General features: G+C 40.5%; 1 protein-coding gene across 3 annotated transcripts in view; it reads right to left on the reverse strand.

Moving 5' to 3' along the window:
• Positions 1 to 988: 988 nt before the first annotated feature.
• Positions 989 to 22835, reverse strand: part of NCAPG2 (non-SMC condensin II complex subunit G2) — a 50780-nt gene continuing 28933 nt past the window's right edge. For 2 of the 3 annotated variants that reach the window (XM_020779707.3, XM_020779708.3), the window contains 15 exons: positions 22353 to 22575; positions 21617 to 21720; positions 20670 to 20843; positions 19265 to 19335; positions 18952 to 19105; positions 18643 to 18816; positions 16248 to 16364; positions 16011 to 16154; positions 14055 to 14154; positions 13036 to 13220; positions 10789 to 10935; positions 9171 to 9274; positions 3374 to 3471; positions 2264 to 2366; positions 989 to 1292 (listed from right to left, as the gene is read on the reverse strand). In XM_020779707.3, the coding sequence (XP_020635366.3) occupies positions 1241 to 1292; positions 2264 to 2366; positions 3374 to 3471; positions 9171 to 9274; positions 10789 to 10935; positions 13036 to 13220; positions 14055 to 14154; positions 16011 to 16154; positions 16248 to 16364; positions 18643 to 18816; positions 18952 to 19105; positions 19265 to 19335; positions 20670 to 20843; positions 21617 to 21720; positions 22353 to 22575 (1950 nt within the window). In that variant the 3' untranslated portion in view covers positions 989 to 1240. Of the gene's footprint in view, positions 1293 to 2263; positions 2367 to 3373; positions 3472 to 4089; positions 4322 to 9170; positions 9275 to 10788; positions 10936 to 13035; positions 13221 to 14054; positions 14155 to 16010; positions 16155 to 16247; positions 16365 to 18642; positions 18817 to 18951; positions 19106 to 19264; positions 19336 to 20669; positions 20844 to 21616; positions 21721 to 22352; positions 22576 to 22835 lie in introns of those variants that run through there. The other variant, XM_073002895.2, reaches the window with a different exon arrangement.

Raw genomic sequence — 22835 nt, forward strand, 5'->3', positions numbered from 1 at the left:
CTCCTGAGCAGTCATCCCCCCCAGAGAGGGAGTTTCCCAAACCGCCGATGGAGAGGCCACCCACCCTCAAGACCTCCGTCTTGTCCGGGTTCAGCCTCAACCCATTCAGCTGCATCCATTGCAGTACGGCCTCCAAACAGCGCTGAAGGGACAGAACGGCATCCACTGAAGTAGGTGAAAAGGAGATGTAAAGCTGGGTGTCATCAGCGTACTGATGGCACAAAGCCCCACAGCCCCTGATGACTCACCCAGCGGCCTCATATAGATATTAAACAGCATTTGGGAGATAATCGAGCCCTGCGGAACCCCACAGTTGAGACTCCACGGGGCCAAAACACTCTCCCCAAGCTGTACTCTCTGGGGACGGTCCTCTAAGAAGGAACGGAGCCAGGCAAGCACCAGGCCACCGATTCCCAACTCGGAGAGCCTCCCCAGGAGGATACTGTGGTTGATGGTATTGAAGGCGGCTGAGATATAGAGGAGGACCAACAGAGACATGTTGCCCCTGTCAGCCTCCCTCAACAGGTCATCCAGCAGTGCGACCAGTGCCATTTCTGTACCATGGTGCGGCCTGAAGCCTGACTGAAATGGATCCAGGGCATTGGTTTCATCCAAGAGAGCTTGATGAAACAAGGCAGGCAAGGAGTAGTAATGACCTTTCCCAGTAACTTTTAAAAACATGCATATAGACAACAGAACTACATGTATGTAGGCATTTCTACATCCATCCTATTAAAAAGTACTCAATATTCAGTACTGGTATATAAAATGTGCTTAAAGAGCAGCAGTGCTTGTTATGCCATTTCTTACTTAACAGTTGGTTGTGTTATTTTTGCAGTGAATAGATGAATCTCATATATCTAACACCATTATTTTAAAAAAGCTATAATACAGAGTATTTAAGATGTTATTAAAAGAAGAGAAAATTATGTGTGTTTGTCTATGTAAGAGAGAGAATGAGAAAGGAGAAATGCATACAAAAGCTAACTCTTTTAAGAATATTTAATACAATATACAAAAATATTGAGCTTCTAAAGGTGCTTCTGACAATATTATAAAATAAACATACAAGTTTGCTTTTAAATATTATGTGTGCCAATAATCACGGGCAGCACTGATCAAAATAGCTTTGTTCTTCCATCTAAGACAATATGCTGGACATTTTAAATAATCAGGTTCTCTCTGGAAGGAGTGAATATATATTGTTTCCCATTTTCTTGACTTGTAAATAGTTATTTGGTCAAGGACTCAGTATTTCATCCAAAATATGCATAGCAGCTTCACACAAGGCTCTGGGGGAAAGAAAAAACAGCAATGAGCAGCTGCATTAAGTTATACGAATGACTGGCAAATAAGCAAATATTGTTTCTCATCAACTCAAACATCTGCTTAGTATGACGTTTCTGATGTTCTTATGCAAAAGGCTGAATGTCAAATTAGAATTTAATTTGTTTCTCAGCACTATTAGCAAGAGCAGCAGTGCTTAAATTTATCTTCCCTCATCAAGGCCCTAATGTAGTGATCCCCCTTTGCCTCACCAGAAGCACATTTTATTCATGGTTATCCAGGTATCAAAGAAATGATTACAAAAATGCACAGCTTCTAACAAGAACGACTCTGTATGCAGCCCCATATGCTGGATGTCTTATTCCCCACCACCACCACCAGCACTCACGTACGTATACACAAGAATGAGCCACAAGGAAATCTACAAAATATGGCCTCTTTTCCTATACATGTTTTCTTCCTTGATGGACCCATATTGGCATGAACTCACACTGAGGAAGATACTGTATTTGGATACCATCCTAGGTTACAGTTTATTGTGTTAAGAACAAGTTACACACCACGTACTCTGGCACAGTTGGGAAAGCATGGATTGTATATTTTCTTTTCCATTTCCACTTTGTCCAAGCTTAGCTTCATCCCAAACCTAAACTGTGGTTAAATTTTAACTATGGTTTGTCTGAACTAAGCAATCCATAGTTTCTGCTAGAATACCCAACAAAAAGCTGGTTTGTTCCTACTGAAGATTATTTATGTTATCAACAGCTAGCTGGAAAACACTGCAAGGTGTGAAAAGCACTTATGTCTTTATCAAGATGCCAAATATGGAACTTATTCTTGCCCACAAACCCAACGAGACTATAAAATGTAACGTGTTAAGACCAAGCTTTCTCATTTTGATTTTATAGAAATCATGCATTAGGCAGCATCTAAAGTCAGATTTTAGGGAAAAATACTTAATCCTCCAAAAGTTTACCTTTGCACACTGCTATCATCATCCTTGGTAATATCACTGCATGAACTTAACTTTCTTTGAAGGGCAGATGCGATATCCTTTACAAGTGAAAGCCTATGTTTGCCTACGGAAAAGCAAGATATGTTGAACACTAAATACAAATAGTGTAATCTGGGGTAAGGCAGAAGTTTTCTATGTTCCTAAAAGAGTTTACTAGATTTTTAGCAACTAAAGACTTTGGTTTTGCTTAAACTGTGCAAGTTGTTCTGCATGAGTTGATCTGTTTTATTTATTACCTCTTTCTTAATCATCCTTGGCATAATCCCTAGAATGAGCCTTTCCCACTGCCACTGCACACTGAAATTGGTATTTTAACTCAGTTATCCATCATGACTCCGAGATCTGGTTAGTCATAGCAATTTCAGTCACCATCTAAGTGTATGTGAAGGCTCAATATTTACCCTGATATGCATGACTTTACACTTACTTCCAATGAATGTTTAAAGTTCTCACAAATACATATTCAGCAAAAAGAGCTCCTTTTCCAGTCCATTTGGTTTGTACCATCATGAAATTTTGGAACCACTAGCCAGTCCCTAGCCAACAAAGATGCTGGCCATAGAGACTGGCAAAATGTTAGGAAGAAACAACCTTCAGAACACGGCCAAAGAGCCCAAAAAACCCACAACAACCATTGTACCCTATAATTTTCAGCCCCACTGGGCAGGGTTCTACCTCTCTCACTCTCTCTCCTTCTCCCCCACACTTAGTACTCAACTTTGCCCCCCACACGTAGGATTCCATTGCAACCGGAATCAAAGAGGCTACGTGGAAGAAGAGGAAAGCTGCATGGAGGCAGAGTGAGCACATGCATGCAGTCATGCATCTTAGAGGGAACCTTGCTGCATACTCTGTGAGAACGGTTCACACGTATTCCCAGCTCCTAGTTACTTAAACAATTATCAGTATAATGACATTTTATGATAAAGGGCAGGCTATAAATGTTTAAATACAAAATAAATTTATTGCATAGCTTACATTGTAAGACAATCAAAAGCAGACAGGAAGTCCAGAAATCAGAATGAAATTTGCACTACTGTCAATAAATGCAGTGAAATTATTGTCACTTACCTTTAATTAAAGCCACAATGTACACAGTTGCTGTAATGCTAACAAATCCTTCAATTTCTTCAGACTCAATGGATTCTATTAACTCTTTTAAAAAAGACCTAAGAATGAACAAAACAGGCACTAAATATGCTCGAACTAGATAAAGTCGCTGGGCTATCCAAATATAAATTCAATGTAAAAAAAAACAACAACCATGAACGTTCAGGGACTTTACATCCAAGAGCCATCTGCAAGTTTTTCATAAGCTCAAGGGCCCAGTACCACTTCCAGAGTTGTTTTCTCTGTCCAAGGCAAACTTGGAAAAGTCATTTCTTTCTTAATCTCCCACCCAATAATACAATCCCTTTCTCCCTCCTGCCCTGCATCCAGCACCTAAATAGATCACGGCCCTCTCCCTTTTTCTCAGTAGCCTTTTTCTCAGTAGCCTCCCCCTTTGTCTGCTATTCAACTTTCTGTTCCAGTGTATCTGGGTGAGAGGGCGTCTGTATACGACAAAATAACACCCCTTTGATCAATCTGTGAAATAAAGTACTATCGAGGGTTGACGTTCCGAATCTTTACGGGCTAAATGGCCATATACCTGCAGAGCAAGGATTTTTCTGGGTGGAACTGACAGCAACAGAGGCATCAGCACTAAGATTTCACTATTCTTTGCACACCTTAGCAACCACCTTGAGCCTAATAATGGTCTTTCATCCCACAGCAGCAATCTGAGAGACTATTTTAAAATTTCTGATTGCTAATTGACTCACATTCACTTTGAAGCTATCAGTTCTTCTAAGTACCTTGTCAGCCAAATAGCTCTTTCTTTATGTTCCCAATATACTGTATTTAACATGTCACAATATGCCTCTGATGTCTTGCCCCTTAAATTCTTTTAACCTCCTGGGGCAAATCCTCCACTCTGTTAAATTCAGCCTTGAATAGTCATGAGTGAACAAGATGTTCCTGAAACACGAATAAAAATATTTCCCTACATTGGCTAGAAATGCCTTGTTTAAATACCAGAGAGTTACATTCATCCTTGTTACAATAGCAGTTCAGAGTTTGCTTATGATTAACCAACATCAACATTTACTTCACTGTTGCTTTCAGCGGGAGCCAGTGACAAATATCTGAATGCCAAATGCTTATTTTCCACAATTAATGCTGCTTAGCACTGATTCTTCCCTTATAAGTGCCTGCCACTGCGATATCCATGTATCACATCGCCACCAACAATACTGACTCCAATGCCCTCTGAATGCTCTATGAATCATGTATTGTTTCTGCACTAGCTTTCCACTAATCTAACATAGAAAATATGAGAATGCAATCCTGAAACATGAATACAAATATATGAGCAAGAAAACTACAAAAGAATCACATTCAGCTCCTGGCGTTGTATTTGGAGATGAAGTATTCAGTTTAAAATGAAAGCTAAATGCCATTTTTAAGTAAAACCCACACCCTTGCAATACTCTTCTCATGAAAGTAGATGGTTCTAAAATTGCTAGGAAAAAAAAAGGAAAGGAATTGCTAGGAAAAAATGCATATCGATATCAATCTCTTTCTCTGAAGGTCAGAAGAAGTACCTTGTAAGAGGCTCATCCATTCTGCTTTTACAAGCATCTATAAGAAGCAGCTGCATCTATGGCAGAAGAGTCTGCTACTCACGGGCAGACAGGAAGAAGAGGGTTCAAGAAGCAATTCAAGAAGGTGGAAGCAATTCTTCGCTTTATTTGACATACATCTGCCTAAAGTCTCAAGCACAAGCGTTTAATTAGCTGATTGAGGTGGCTCTGCAGGTAATCTAAAGAATCCACAACTATTCAATATCGCTTTTATCAGGCAACAGCACCTACCCAGACTGATGACCTAAGAGTTTCCCTGCATTATTGCTCTCTAAAGATACTCATTCAAAGGTACTGAACTTTGAGAATGTTCTCAGTTTAGAATAAGCACGACTACACAGGACTTTTCTGAGATTTTGTTCCCTCCAGTAGAATAAGCACGACTACACAGGACTTTTCTGAGATTTTTTTCCCTCCACTTAAATACCAAATATGCATAGAATACATGCATTAGCCAATGCACATGGAAATGAAGTCCTGTTTGTCCATCTATGCTGTGGAAGGCTGATGACATTATCAGCCGCAGTGATTTTTGAGAAACAACAAATTTCCAGTCACTCATACCCTGAACATCCCAAAGCTTCTGTGTGGATCTCTTTCGTACAGTGGACCCTCAACTTACAGACTTTTCGAGTTACTGGCTGCAAAATTTAGGTTCGACTTGCAGCCAGAGAATCGAGCTACAGATCAGAAAAAAACCAAAATGGAACCAAAATGGAACAAAAATGGCCGGTTACGGGATTAATCTGTTTTCAATGCATTGTAGGTCAATGGAGACTCGACCTATGGACTTTTCAACCTGTAGCCACCGTTCCAATACGGATTACTTCCGTAAGAGGAGGGTCCACTGTACTGGGGAAGCTGTTGAGGGCCATGCGATGGAATGGAAGTCTTCTAATATCTGAAAACTATCACTAGTAGGATGACTTTACCACTTCCATTTTTTTGGAAATTAAAGATTTCCCTCTACACTCATGCAGCCCCAATGGCTTCCCTAGGATGAAAAGGATTCCCCAGGAGCCTCAGGATTTTCTGAGGGAAGATGGACTGGAAATGTTTCATTCCTAAAAAATCATTGTGGCTGGTGACATCATCAGCCTTACTGTCCACAGCTATGAGGACAGGAATTTAGCCATTAATTTTCTGTCTATTTATAAGCAATTAAAACTTTGCTTCCCTTCACGGACTGCTGCCTTGTCGTTGCAAAGGGTTTTTGAGTAATTCAGAGAAGCTATGGGCTATGCTGTGCAGGGACACCCAAGATGGACAGGTCATAGTGGAGAGTTATGACTAAACACGATCCACCTGGAGCAGGAATTGGCAAGCCACTCCAGTATCTTTGCCAAGAAAACTCCATGGACAGAAACAAAAGGCTAAAAGATATCACGCAGGAAGATGAACCCCTCAGGTCGGAAAGCGTCCAACTGAGGAAAAACAGAGGACAAGTATTAGTAGCTCCAGAGCTAATGAAGTGGTTGGGCCAAAGCTGAAAGGACGCTCAGCTGCGGACGCGCCTGGAAGCAAAAGGAAAGTCCGATGCTGCAAAGAAAAATACTGCACAGGAACCTAGAATATAAGATCTATAAGCCTTGGGAAGCTGGATATGGTCAAACAGGAGATGGCAAGAATAAACATTGACATCCTGGGCGTCAGTGAACGAAAATGGACAGGAATGGGCAAATTCAATTCAGACGATCATCATATCTACTATTGTGGGCAAGAAGCAATGGAGTAGCCCTCATAATCAACAAAAGAATGGGAAAAGCTGTACTGGGATACAATCCCAAAAATGATAGAATGATTTCAATATGAATCCAAGGCAGACCTTTCAACATCACAGTGATCCAAGTTTATGCACCGAACACCGATGCTGGAGAGGCTGAAATTGACCAATTCTATGAAGATTTAGAACACCTTCTAGAACTGACACCAAAGAAAGATGTTCTTCTCATTCTAGGGAACTGAAATGCTAAAGTAGGGAGCTAAGAGATAAAAGGAACAACAGGGAAGTTTAGCCTTGGAGTTCAGAATGAAGCAGGGCAAAGGCTAATAGAGTTTTGTCAGGAGAACAAGCTGGTCATCACAAACACTCTTTTCCAACAACACAAGAAGCAACTCTACACATGGACATCACCAGGTGGGCAATACCGAAATCAGATTGATTATGTTCTCTACAGCCAAAGATGGAGAGGCTCTATACAGCCAGCAAAAACAAGATCTGAAGCTGACTGTGGCTCTGATCATCAGCTCCTTATAGCAAAATTCAAGCTTAAACTGAAGAAAGTAGGAAAAACCACTGAGCTAATCAGGTACTGTATAATCTAAACCAAATCCCTTATGAATACACAGTGGAAGTGAAAAACAGATTTAAGGAACTAGATTTGGTGGACAGAGTGCCTGAAGAACTTTGGATAGAGGCTCGTAACATTGTACAGGAGGCAGCAACAAAAACCATCCCAAAGAAAAGGAAATGCAAGAAAGCATAGTGGCTGTCAAATGAGGCCTTAGAAATAGCAGAGAAGAGAAGGGAAACAAAATGTAAGGGAGATAGAGAAAGTTACAGAAAATTGAATGCGGACTTGCAAAAAATAGCAAGGAGAGACAAGAGGGGCTTCTTAAATAAACAGTGCGAAGATATAGAGGAAAATAATAGAAAGGGAAAAAACAGAGATCTGTTCAAGAAAATTGGAGTTATTAAAGGAACATTTTATGCAAAGATGGACATGATAAAGGACAAAAATGGGAGGGACCTAACAGAAGCAGAAGACATCAAGAAGAGGTGGCAAGAATACTCAGAGGAATTATACCAGAAACATCTCGATGTCCCGGACAACCCAGATAGTGCGGTTGCTGACCTTGAGCCAGACATCCTGGAGAATAAAGTCAAGCGGGCCTTAGAAAGCATGGCTAGCAGCAAGACCAGTGGAGGTGATGGCATTCCAGTTGAACTATTTAAAATCTTAAAATATGACACTGTTAAGGTAATACACTCAATATGTCAGCAAGTTTGGAAAACTCAGCAGTGGCCAGAGGACTGGAAAAGATCAGTCTACATCCCAATCCCAAAGAAAGGCAGTGCCAAAGAATACTCCAACTACCGCACAATTGCACTCATTTCACACGCTAGCAAGGTTAAGCTCAACATCCTCCAAGGTAGGCTTCAGCAGTATGTGGACCGAGAACTCCCAAAAGTACAAGCTGGATTTCGAAGGGGCAAAGGAACTACAGACCAAATTGCTAACATGCGCTGGATTATGGGGAAAGCCAGAGAGTTCCAGAAAAACATCTACTTCTGCTTCATTGACTACGCAAAAGCCTTTGACTGTGTGGACCACAGCAAACTATGGCAAGTCCTTAAAGAAACAGGAGTGCCTGATCACCTTATCTGTCTACTGAGAAACCTATATGTGGGACAGGAAGCAACAGTTAGAACTGGATATGGAACAACTGATTGGTTCAAAATTGGGAAAGAAATACAACAAGACTGTATATTGTCTCCCTGCTTATTTAACTTATATGCAGAATACATCATGCGAAAGCCCGGACTGGATGAATCCCAAACCGGAATTAAGATTGCTGGAAGAAATATCAACAACCTCCTATATGCAGATGATACCACTCTGATGGCAGAAAGTGAGGAGGAATTAAGGAACCTCTTAATGAGGGTGAAAGAGGACTCAACCCTGAGTGCTCACTGGAAGGACAGATCCGGAAGTTGAGGCTTTAATACTTTGGCCATCTCATGAGAAGAGAAGACTCCCTGGAAAAGACCCTGATGTTTGGAAAGTGTGAAGGCAAGAGGAGAAGGGGGACGACAGAGGATGAGATAGTTGGACAATGCCATCGAAGCGACCAACATGAATTTGACCAAACTCCGGGAGGCAGTGGAAGACAGGAGGGCCTCGCATGCTCTGGTCTATGGGGTCATGAAGAGTCAGACACGACTTAACAACTAAACAACAACAACAACAAAACTTTGCTTCAGTTCATATCTATCAGCAGCCATCTTTTTCAATAGAGAAAAATCTCTATCTATGGGAGGTCTCAGGATAGTAAAGGGAGGAGGGAGTGCTTATCTACAATGTGAGCAGAAGTACCTCCATGATGTAACGTGAGAAGGCTACAGTGTTAAAAATGCTTTCAATGTGCATTTATCATTGAGTGGGGGTGGGGCAAATGCTTACCTGACCACATTTGCTGACTTGTTCACTACTGTCATTAAAGCACTTGAAAGTGGAGGAAGGTCTGAAAAACTCTTAGGTATAATTAGCTCTTCTAGCTTTGATGCCTGAAACAGAAGAAATATAGATAAATTATTTAGGAGTCATCAAAAACATTAAAAACTGGCAAAACCCACCCTCCACCCCCACAAAACATCAAATGTCAGAGGCCCTGGAAAGTGTTGCATTTGCTGGCATTCACAATAGTGAAACAGTTGATGGTGGCTCTACCACGGAAAGGAGGTACTACAGCTAATAGGAAATAGAAAACAGAGGATATTTGTAATGTTCTCAGATTGGGAATAAATAAGGAATCCAAGCCCAGTGACTTCCTGGGGTTCAGAACTAGAAGCTAACATTTCAAGATACTAATAGCATACTAAAGGAAAATCTCTTAACAATATTGTTACTCTCAACTTGTCCTTGATTTTGTCCTTGATCAAACGCAACTCTTCTGGTCATTTCAAGGCTAGTATATTGAATGTATAACCAGCGGTTTTGTAACAAGGGACAACAGGATTTGCGGAAGAATGCCTGGCCCAAGTCACTTCTCACTACTTTTCTCCTGCTCATTATTGCTGCCATCTTTTCCCACTTTCTTCCCTAACAATGTGGGCCCTGCCACTGCCCAGGTTGTGCATGTGGGTGTGTTGTGTGTATTATATATATATTTATACATGTGTGTCTATCTATCCATCTGCTGAAGATTCTTCAAAACTAGAGCCAATCTGCCTCAAAAACCTGATGTTGTCAGCATACTCTAGCCTGTCACCAGTGTTTGTCAGAGTAAATTATATTGGCCAGTATCCTATTAAGCTTCCATGGAGTAGAAAGTCCTATCAACATAATGTGGGGTTGCACCACTTGGAGGATGGGTTCTGTCCACAGGCATTACCACCACAATGGTAACTTTTTGTAAGCATTAATATATTGGAAGGACTTTCCATACAATAAGAGTACTGGTCATTAACAGAGACGGTTATAACAGAACATTAGTGTCACCTAAAATACCATAATTTTCCATGTATAAGATGCCCCCATGTATAAGACACCCCCTCCACTTTTCTAATCCAAAATTAAGAAATCTAAGTGGGGCTTACCAAGTGCAGGGGGAAAGGGATCAAAGCGCTGCAGGATCGCTTTGATCCCTGCTTTCCCCTCTACTTGTTTCTCTCTCCTCAGTTACTTCCATGTATAAGACGACCCTCAATTTTTAGTCTAAAGATTTTAGACAAAAGTATAGTCTTATACACGGAAAAATACGAGGAAATGTGGTTTTATCAGTTAGTGTTGGGTTTTAACTTATGAGCACTGTTCCTTTCATAAAAAATAAGGAAGTAGCATCCAAGTTCGCAGAAAAATCAGCTCCCCTCCCCCTTTTCTCTAATTGGGCCATGAATACTTGCTTGACACCACCCCTCTCTCACAATCACACAGGGAGGGGTCGGCAAAGTACAGCCCTCCAGGGGAATTTTTGCAGCTCCCATGACCACCCTCAAGTTAGCCCATTAAAAACACTGCCGGAGTTGCCCACCCATGATATAGTCTGTGCTTGTGAAGACAACAGAACAAAACAGAATACCTTGTACTGTAAGGTGTAACCCGTCTCAACTACTACTGCAGCTAATAGGGAAGAAAGGACTCCATGGTGAACAGCAGGACAAGTCAAAGCACAACACTGGACCATGTGTACGAATTCTCCAAGAGGCTCTTGAACAGAGCGAATTAACTAGAAGTGAAAAATTAGTTTTATTATACATGGATTCTAAAAACTGTGGCTGAATTTATGCCCTTTAAGCTTATCTGCAGGAAGTGAAGCACACAAAGTGTCCACTAGCTTAATATGTAGACCACATTACAAAGAACATTAGGTGGTGACTGCCTACTTTCCTGCAGAAACAGTGAGACATGATTCCAACTCACTCCTGCATCACTAGATTGCATTACAGACTGATGGAACAATAGGAGCCTTGCTGGTATGAAAAGAAGCCACACTGAATATTTGAACTTTCTCTATGCAGGTCTCATGGCAACATCTGGAACTAATAATTTGTATAAGATTACTGGAAAACAGAAGTCAGGTTAAAAAAATGTGTAAGTCATTTCTGGCAAGGTTGCAGTATGACAAGAGAACAGATTCAGAGATGGGCATAAACTGCTGGTTCTGTGGTTCAGTGCCCCACCTCCTCTGGCAGGTGCCCACTCAGAGGCAGCAGCCAGAGGAGGCAGGGCAGGGAAGCCAGGACGCTGCTTCTGATCGGGTGTCCACCAGAGGTGGCTGAGATTCAGCAGCCAAAATTGATGTCAAGGGAGCCCCTTGTTCCTCGGAATGGGAGGGGGTGGCTGATGAGCACTGTTTGGTGGTCTCTGAAATGGTCTTATCCATAGTCTTTGCTTGGACACCGATTTACAGACTGGTTATGCCACAGTTCCTCCTGGCTGGAGAGATTTCTCCCAGAGATGGAGTTTAAGCTTGGAGAGACGGTCACAGAGGACTTTGCGTCTGAAGTTCTTGCAACGAGGGCAGGTTTTTTGGTGGGCCTGAGGCAGAAAAGGCACTTGGCTTGGCTGTCGGAGAGGAGGATTTTATTATTGCAGGATATGCAATGTTTAAACAGGACTGTAGAGGCCATGAACCATAAGAATGGGGGCAGGGGGAAGGCCCTGGCCAGAGGGGACAAGGCCAGAGAGAGAGAGAAAAAGGGGGGGACCAAAAGGGCAGAAGAAGCTGGACAAGAAGCGACAAACGAGACTCTCAATGCAGTGGTTGAAAGAAAACTGAGGGGAGAGTCTTGGCACCAACGTACATATAGTGGTGGGGAGCCCCTATACTAACATGTTTGTTTTTGAATGCAGGAGCTCTAGAAGGTTCCAATGTGGCTCCACGCACGAGCAAATTACCCAGATTGGGATTCGCAGAGGCCACAAAGAAGAACCACAGAACAACTGTTTGGCCATTGGCCAAACCTGCAGTTCGTACCCATCTTCAAACAGATTCTAGAATGTAGAACACAAACCTAAGCAACACAATTTAAATAAGTCTATGTTTCTTTAATATTTTTGTAAGCGCATTGACGAGACAAAGTCTTCAAGAAGAACTGAGCAACACCATGGAACAATGTTTGTGGAAGGTGTTGAAAAGTCTGCCATGACAATTAATCCCTACCTTATTTCTTTAGCAATCAGTAATTTTGTTTCTCTGGGCATGTTACCAAGTATGCATGAAAATATACATCACCTATGCAGCATAATTACCATGTTTTGTGTAAATTGCTTTCCATTTACAATGTTTTATCTACTGTTGACCTTTTTAAAAAGTGTTTTTAAAAGCATTTTTTAAAAAACCTCAGAAGTACATATATGATCACCAACAACGTAGTTGTAAATAATGGCCTTGAAATGTAATTCTCAAAGTTGCCATTTAAAACTTCGAGAGCAAGTGGTTGGCTCTTTCTTTTTAGCTTCGTCAGAAATAAATAGCTCATCAGTTGTGAAATAAACATGATCACACTTTTACTACGCAGAACCAGGAACAGTATAAGTTGGTTGAAAAGGCCATATTATATCCTCATTTTCTACAGCAACAAATAAATATGATGTGTACTGGAATCATTTGAAGCAAAAGTTAATACCTTGGAGCCTTCATTACGGGCCACTCCTCAAATGGCAGCAACACAACACTTAATTTTGAGAGCAGTGGTCATAAGTGGCTATGCCCAGATGAGTTAATAGGTGAAAACAATCTTCACATCTCATTGATGTTTCTCTTCCCAACACAATCACAGGTAAAAAATCATTCAAGCTGACTAACATTTAAGGCGATCAATACCTGAATTCCTTCTTCTTGTTGTCTTCTGAGCCTGAGTGCAATACATTCTAAAATTTTCTGGAACATCCTCTGAACGTTGTCAAGAAGCTCCACCAAATACTCACTATCGCTGTTATAGGTTAAAGAAGCTTCAACCATCTCTTGCAGAATACAGAGTAATGGCGAGATGAAAATCCAGCCTCTATCTAAGTATATTTAAAAAATGAAGTAACTATCAGAATACGACATGTATACAACACCCGGGATAGCTATTAATGCAGGGGAAAGGTGTCCTAAATTCCATTCAGATATTGTAGTTCTTAAGTATGAAATAAAAAGGCTCCCAGTTTTCATCCCGAGATTAATCTATGTCGAAAAGCATGCAGGAAAGCTGCCATCCACATGCACTAGGACAGTAGAGCCAGCTCTAATGACTGAGTGGTGGATCAAGCACATGCTTTTTGACATCACTTTCTCATTGACTTATAAAATAAGACGTTCTCCTAAAACAGGAGGGATTTCTGGAGGCCACTCCCTGAAGTATCTTTGCTAGGTTGCTGGTGCACTGCACCAGACGTGTAATTGTCATCTGCGTCATTCTGCAATATATAGCTGATGCTGATATTTGGAAGTCCTTGCTTTTTTGAGGTATCAAACATTTTTGTATTAGCAGGTGAAGGGCACAAAACACTCAACAAGGGATTTTGTTATCAGTGAACACAACAATCTTCTTTTATAAAGACTCATGCTATAATAATTGCAGGTTTTTCATGTTCTTTTTCCATACTTATCATTTATTTGTCAGCATTACTAGATCTTCCATCTGTTATCAGATGTTTGTATTATCATTAGCTCATACTACTGTATGTTCAAAGTACACATTTCCACAGACATTATTGTTTGTTAGTAGCTTTATAGTGATTTCTACATAAAGCAAGTCATGTTTAAAGTAAAAAATAAAGGCAACACTATCCAACCAGAAAAATTTATCACAGTGCTTTTTTAAGAAAAGACACCAGCAGACAATGTAAAGAGTATACCTCTCTGTATGATTGCAGTCACCATGTTCAGGAGTTGCGCTTGAAACTCTAAATCACCAAGACCAACAGCGATAAAATCTTTGCACATGGTGAGATAAGTCTGTATACAAACATCAGAAAATGTACTTGTATTAAACTGCATGACTTTTTAATTATTCATTATGTTGACAACTGATTGTCAACTTTTTATCATATTTTTAAAAAATCTATAATTTGTTAATTTTATTCCAAAACATTCAAATGAAAGTGACAGGATCTTGCCACTGAATTAACACTCGGTGGTAAAGAGCCTGTGAACTTTGCAAATTTTGTTCTCAAGGAGACTTTCAGGACAGCTCATTCTCAGTTATATAGAGAAAATATTTAAACTGCTACCGTGTTTCCCCCAAAATAAGATGGGGTCTTATATCTAGCAAGGATGGAAGGAAAAAATTGGAGTCGTACCAATGGAGATGAGGCATATGCTTTGTCACCTACATCAGAGGTCGTCAACCCCTGGTCCGCAGCCCGGTGCCAGTCCACGGCCTGAGCCAGACCTCCCCTGCACACACTCTCCTCCCCACAGCTGCTTTGCGCATGTATGCCAGCATGAGCGCTCCCCCACCGCTTCGCACATGCGCCCAACAGCATGCACATACGCGCCTAAAAGCGCGCCCGGACTGGTGGTGCCACGCCATCCTCAGAGGCTCAGCCAGTCCACGATCCCAAAAAGATTGGGGACTGCTGACCTACACGAATGCTAGTGGACTACTGTATAGAAACAGAGAGCTGACACATGCATTTCATCTACTCTAGCATCTCTGGGGACACAACAGCATCTCTGACAGCAGGTCTTCCAAGTTCTGCCGTGTTTCCCCAAGAATAAGACAGGGTCTTATTTTAATTTTTGCTCCAAAAAAGCAGTAGGACTTATGTTCAGGGGATGTTTTATTTTTTTTTTCATGTACAACCATCTACATTTATTCAAACACAGTCATGTCATCTGGTAGCTGCACAATGGTGGAAGGCGGGGATTCACTTAACTGGGGCTTATTTTGGGGGTAAGCATCCTGAAAAATCGTACTATTATTATTATTATTATTTATTTAATTTATATCCCGCCTATCTAGTCGTGGTGGACTACTCTAGGTGGCCAACAACAGAGATAAAATACAATAACATAAAACAGCATAATTACAACAACAATTAAAAATAGGGAAACAATAAAGGAGAGAAGAAAATCAAAAGTAATCTGGAGAGAAGGGCTTATTTTCAGGTTAGGTCATATTTTCGGGGAAACAAGGTATTAAAAATAATGTTTTGAGCAAAAGAAAGTCCATTGCTTTGAGTCAGCTAAACCACTCCCAGCGTGCAAACTTTCTTGTACAGCTTATCCATACAAGATAAATCTATCCATGCTTCCCTTCAACATCCATCATTGCTTCTAACTCTGCCCCCTGAAATAAAAAGGAAACAATTCTGCTGCATCTTAAACATCTGACTGTCTTTCAGATAAAGGTCTATGTCTCTCTTTAACCCCCTTCATCATCTCTTCTTCAGAATGCCATTTGGACATTTGTGTAGGTTTTGACAATGTTTAACTTGTGAGGATTTTCGTTGCTGGTAGATTAATTGATTTAATGGTTCTTACAGTTCTGTTTGTTGAAAGAGAACAGAAGGCCAGCTCTGAGTATCTTGAAAGAAGGTTGACATAAGAATGAAATGAAAGGCAGAACGTTTGTCTGAAATCCTAGGTTTCTGAGTGCATTGAAACTGAAAGCAAACAAGGAGCTCCAAGTTGGTGTTGCCTCTGTCCCTACAAGCCAAACCATGTTTTGGACTGCCCCAAATGAAGCTTAATGCAAATGATGTTGCTGTAATGGCTGAATTGAACCATGCGTTAATGAAATAATCCCAAAAACAGAGTATGCAGACAGCAGCCTCAAACACACAGGCCTTCATGCATGCTTTCATTACCTGAACCACCAGCTGAGAGGTTTCACTTGATTGCTCCAAGCTACTCTCCTGTCCCTCTATTAAAACAGCTGGAAGAATACAATTTTCTATCCAGGCCCCCGTTTCCTCCAAAGCTAACACATAATCCTGTCCTTCCGAGGCAAACTATTAAGACAGAAAACACATATTGATATGGTTATATCAAATCTAAGGGCTATTTCTGCTGAAATGTGGAATAGCTTTTGAAATCAACACTACCTTGTATTGAAGATGGATGCTTAATCTGCAGTACAGACTGAAAGCCCTCAGTGCTGTTGCTTGGAAAAAGCCAGGAGACCTTGCACGATTTTCTCCAATATAAGAATCTAGAATATCCTGAAATTTTATGATTACATTTAGGAAGAAAATAACCTCAACAGTTTATATGCAGGCTGAACGGGGGAAAAGTCATTACTTCTTCCTCTCAAACTCTCTTTTAGCAGAGATACATTCCTCCAACCCACAAATGATATATGAGCAACCAAATTTTGTGCAAGCGCTTAATTCATACAAGGAAGACTGCAATCCATCTACTTAAAAGCAAATTAGACAGGGCTGGATCAAGATAGGCACTCACATCTGAGTAAACGTATTTTAGGATTAGGATTCATTACTTAATCTGTTATTTTTGATGGGAAGGTATAATTTGGTGGATTAAATATTGTCAACAAATAGACCAAATCTAGATGGGCGGGATAGAAAGGCAATAAATAAATAAATAAATAAATAAATAAATAAATAAATAAATAAATAAATAAATAAATAAATAAATAAATAAATAAATAAATAAATAAAACCCTGGATTCCAAAGAAGAACACAGTACTCTGGATCAGACCCATTGTTATTATCACAAATGGATGGATTTGACAGGTCCTTGGGGTTCCATGACCTACAATTATAGAACTGCAGAGTCGGAAAATACCATGTGGTACAATCTAGTCTAACCCTTTACTAATGCAGGAAATCCCAGCTAGAGGACCCCAGAGAGAACATCAGTTTATTTTAAAACAGTGGCAGAGAGATCACAACCTACCGTATTTTTCCGTGTATAAGACACCCCCATGTATAAGACACCCTCAATCTTCTAACCGAAAAATTCAGATAGCAGTATTTTAAACATTAGAATGGAACACAGATTTATTTAGTACTTAGGCAATATTTACAAGCCAGTACTATATTATGCACCACCTTTAGCTAAGCAAACCACTCCGTTCAGCCTCTATTTGCACCACTGCTTTCTTCTTCATCACTATCAGTAGTTTCAAACATATCAGTTTGTTCAACTTCTATTGCATCACTGCTATCTTCTGAGTCACTGTCTATATATAAGTGACCATCCTCAGTTCCGTTCATGGCTTTGCTGATTCCACATTTCTTCAAGGACTTCACAGTCACCTCTTTTTTGATGCCATACCGTGAGTTTAGAACCCAATTGCTAACCTCAGTAATGGTTGGTTTTTTTCATTCTTCCTGTCGCTGCTTTTTGAATCCATCTACTCCATTCTTCTCTCATCAGGTCTTTAAATGGCTTGTCGATTGAAACATCTAGTGGCTGTAGCTGACCTGTAAGTCCACCAGGAATAACTGCTAGATGTGTTCGCAAATCCGATGCAACCCTTTTTGTCTTTTCTGTTAAATGTGCTCAGAACTGATCAAAGAAAAGTAGAGCTGGCTTCTTTAAGAGCCCTCCAGGTCTTCTGGACCAAACCTTTGCAAACCAAATGACCATGATGTCCTCATTCATCCATCACTTCTCATGAACTTGCACAATAATGCCACACTTTAGGATACGTCTTCCTCTTAAAAATAAGCATAGGAGGCAGTTTAGTACCATCTGCACAGCATGAAAGCACAGCAGTATAGTGTGTCTTTTCATGGCCACTTGTCTGCGGCAGCAGAAACAGCAGCGGAGGCAGAAGCGGAGGGGGTGAATTCCAGGCACGGAGGTGCCTCCACACCCCACTCTGGATCCGCCTGCAGGCAAGGAGGAACAGCACCATCTGTTTCCGATCCGCAGAGCAGCAGTGGAAGCAGAAATGGAGGGGTGAATCCCGGGCATGGTTGTGCCTCCACCCCCTCTCCGGATCCGCCTGCAGGCGAGGAGGAACAGTGCCAGCTGCTTCAGATCCACAGAGCAGCAGCGGGAGCAGAAGTGGAGAATCCCAGCACGGAGGTCCCTCCAGACTCCACTGACAAGCATACGGTAGGCAGTTTTGCTACCACGCAGTTTTCTCCTCGGCTTATTTCTGTGTAAAAGACAACCCTCAATTTATCCTCCAATGATTTTAGGAAAAAGTATCATCTTTTACATGGAAAAATACGGTATATTGTAAAGCATTGTTCTTTGAACTGACATAACCATATTTATACACTTCACATGGAAACAGCCATTTTTACCCTTGTTTGGCTGACAAGAATTGATGGTATGAAAATCAAAGCCTGTATTCCATTTATTAGAAGAGGCCGTCGTGAGGGTTTGTTGAGAGCAATTATTAAACGGGAAAAGATGATGTGAAAAAAAATACATTTACATTTTGGGGAAAGCCTTGCAAGAAATATTTTCAGGAGTCACTGAGAATGTCATACAATATTGTAGGAAAAGCATCATCCTACCTTTGCAGTTCCAAGAACTTTCAGAAGGTAGTTCAGTTTCTCTTTGGGAAGTGAAAGAAGACAGTCCCGATTCATGTAATGAGTCAGCAAATACTCTACATAATCAAGTGCCAATTCTGGTTTTGACTCATGTGTTTCTTGGATACGTACTCGCTGTTTAGAAACCTTGTTGCTCTAAAAAGAGGGAGAAACACAGTCATGTTATTGTTAAGCTGTAAAAAGATGCCACTTAAAAATGCCAAATAAGGCAAATCAATCAAAAAATCCGCATAAATCAACATTTGCAAAGTTAGTCTTCCATTAGCATACCTCTTTGTCACATGGCTCAGCGCTTATCCAATCACAGATCAATTCAATAACATGTCCCACTTTCCCCCAGCGACACAGACAGTCAAGGAGGGTAGAATATTTATTTTCAGTGGCACCATTTTCAAGATTCCTCAGTTTAGAGAGGACACCACAACTAGCAAAAAAAAAAAAAAAAAGGTGGTGAAGGGGAAGAATACAATACATGAATGTTCCTTGAAAATTGTTACAAACTTTTAAGATCTATGAATGGAAGTACTTAACATCCTTGTTGAAATAAAACTCCAGAAACAAAGAGAAAAGCATTTCTCAATACCTGAATGTAGGAATAGCAGCAGGCGGCATGAAAGATGCCAGAATAATTATTGGAGATATACAACGATCATCCTAGGTTAAAGAGGAAAAAATGTTTACTAAGGAATATCTGAATTTTCAGTAAACCAACAAGTTACACAAAAGAGTGTTAGATAGCTAGTTGCCCATTCGTTAAGGTAACAATAAGCTGTCAAAAAGTAAAGCTGAAAGCTATTGATACCTACAAGACTTATTTTATTAACAGATCATTTTCTACAAACATTCCACCCATCTATCCTCACTTTGCTACAAATACACAAATTTGACTAAACATTTTGACTACTAGATGGTTCCTTCCATGGTGTTTTAATAGCTGCTACAAGTTCTCAATAAACTGATTGAGAACCACTCACAACAGTGTGATTATGTATATAGGTACAAATCTATGCCTTTTTCTTATTAAATATTAACAGCAACTATTAATAATAAAAATAACTCTCCAACACTGCTTTCCATGTTATATAGGGTATATATGCATCTGTTTATTAATATAATGATGAACCAAAGTGCCCTCCTAATGCTAAGAAAACTGTTTTCTTATAAACCATACAGTGGTGCCCCGCAAGACGAATGCCTCGCAGGACAAAAAACTTGGAAGATGAAAGAGTCTTGAGAGATTTTTTTTCATCTTGCGAGGCGCATTTCCCATAGGAATGCATTGAAATTTAGTTAATGCGTTCATATGGGGGGGAAGTCAGAAACAAAAAAAAAGTCAGCAAAAAGTCACTTACTAGGTACAGTAGACTGAGCCCAGCTCCTCACAGTGCCTTTGTAGCCCCAGAACAGCTGGAAAAAGAGTGTCAAACAGCTCAGAGTCAGCACCCAGTAGGGAGCTGGCAGCCATTTTGTGGTCGTCTCTGCTCCTGCCCCCCTCTCCCCGCCTCTCAGCTGATCGGCGCTGGGTCTAAGAGGCTTCCCTAGCATGGAAAAAGCCTCTTAGATCCAGCGCCGATCAGCTGAGAGGGAGGGAGAGGGGGGGCAGGAGCGGAGACAACCACAAAATGGCTGGCGGCTCCCTGCTGGTTGTGACTCTCCATTATTTGGCGCTCTTTTTCTGGCTGTTCTGGGGCTACAAAGGCACTGTGAGGAGCTGGGCTCAGTCTACTGTACCTGGTAAGTCACTTTTTGCTGACTTTTTTGTTTTGTTTCTTACTTCCCCCCCCACAGGAACGCATTAATTAAATTTCAATCCATTTTTATGTGAAAATGTACTTCGCAGGACAAAATTTTCGCTAAACGGCATTAACCATGGAGTGAATTAATTTCGTCTTGCGAGGCACCACTGTATTTCTCTCTCCCACCCTTCCATGAAATCTTTGTATTCCGCTCACTACATTTATTTAAAGAACATCTGACATAAAATTTACCTTAAATGTTTTTAAGTATTCAGGTAATACAGAAGCAAATTTTTGTACGATATGATTTTTGGCACTTTCATTGCGATCAAGTGCCTTGTGGATGCTTCTCCAGAGAATTACAATAACTTCAAGTAACCCTGCCATAGAAGGTATATCATCAACTGACAATACATCATCTGGCACCTGAAATGCAAACATGAAGATTAGTTTTAAAAAAAGTTATCTTTCGGCTCTCCCATGAATACCACAAGACTAGTACATATCGATTTTAAGAAGGAAGGATATTTACGGGTCAATTAGTCAAAAACCAGGGGCTAAGGAAGAAACAGGAACATTTCCTCTGATATACTGCTCAACCAGGAGTAGATAATATGATCAGGAAGACAACATATGGATTGTTGGCAACATGCAGCTTGCCCAAACATTACTAGTGGAAAATGAATAAAAGCAGGTAAGTAACCAAGAGACATTGATCACCTACAGCAACTCAACTAATTGTTGGAGTTTTATTTGCAACCTTGAATGCTATCTATTGTGTGACTTGGAGACACTTTTCTGGGCTAGGGTGATAATCTATTTATCCAGTACTAACCAATCATTCCTTCTACCCTTTGAATACAAAGAGAGCCCCATCTCTCTGCCAAGTGCTTTCCCCCCTCTCTCTCCGGGGTTGGTGGCAGTTGTTTGTTTGCTGCTGATCTGTTCATTTGGTTACTAAATATGTGTGCAGTAAAGAAAGCAGCATAAAGAAGTATGTAATTTCAAGTAACTGTAAGTAAACGTATTTGTTTCTCCTATAAATGCCTCAGACTTGGTAACTGAGACTTTACATTCCAGTTAATGAGAAAGGGGTGGACACTGGGGAGCCTGAAGCTATTCTCCTCTGTGGATCTCCGTACGTCTACTGTAGGAGAAAAATGAATTTTACCAGAAAGTCAATACTGGTGCATTCTTACACTCATATTTTCCTTCTCACTGTCTTCATCATTGCTTTCGGATGCCTTTAATGCCTGCTGGATACAGGCGTTCAAACAGTTCTGAATGGTAAGCATCAATTTAGCTAAAAATTAAAGAACGAATTATACAATTAGAAAAGATTACTTGGAACAGGAACAATTTACGTAGAGTGGACAGCGAAGCCATCAATCGAATTTTATTACTCCATTAAGACAAAGAATGTAAATTTAAACATGTAAAGTCTTCAGTTTATGTGATAGTTTTTTAAAAAAACAAATAGTTCAAAGAGAAAACATGCCATTGCTTAGAGCTTAATATTCTATTCATTGTTTTTTCTTCTAACGATTTTAATGGACTTATAAACGACCTTCAAACATATTCATGTGTGTATAATTTAAAATAAAATAAAAATAAATTATTTAAATGTGGCCGAAACTTAACACCCTGTATCACTCAATGGCAGTACACTGGGGGAAAATTTAAGTACCATCTCCATCTAAAAATAAGCCAGCCAAACAGCCATAACCTTCTACACATGCATTATGCAAGTCAGAAATGCAACCCATCTAGCAGTGTGTCTCCCCCTCCATCTTACAGGAACTTCCAGTTTGGCACAGAATCCTTAAGAAGGAGTTACCGGTGTTCGGGCATTTACGAGAAAGCTACCCAAGACTTTAAAAACATATTTTATCATAACCAGGCCACCGACTTGAATACCAGTTCCCAGAACCTTACCTATATTAGTTGGACTGGTATATTCATAAGCATACTGATAGAACTTTCTAGCTGCTGCTGGATTCATCTGGATTAGTGCCACACAACGCTCACACCAAACTTCTTCTGGTTGGTCAATGGGCAAGAAAGAGCTGAAGAGAAGATTTACTAGGCGCCGTGACACAGGCCGGGAATCAATCTCAAGGCGAGTTAAGAGATGGTCAATAGGACAGATTTTCCAAAACTAATTTGTGAAGATTGGAGTGCAGGAATAGAAAAGAAATAAACTGCCATCATTAGATGTTACATTTGTCTGATTAGACATTACATGTGTCTTTGGATGTGCAGTGGTGCCTCGCAAGATGACTGCCTCACGGGACGATTAATCCGCAAGACAATTAGTTTTCACGATCGCTATTGCGCTTCGCAAGACAATGTTTTCTATGGACGATTTTCGCAAAACGACTATTTTCCCATTGGAACACGTTAAATAGATTTCAGTGC

Source organism: Pogona vitticeps, chromosome 6, assembly GCF_051106095.1.
Source record: "Pogona vitticeps strain Pit_001003342236 chromosome 6, PviZW2.1, whole genome shotgun sequence".
In the NCBI taxonomy this organism is placed as follows: Eukaryota; Metazoa; Chordata; class Lepidosauria; order Squamata; family Agamidae; genus Pogona; species Pogona vitticeps.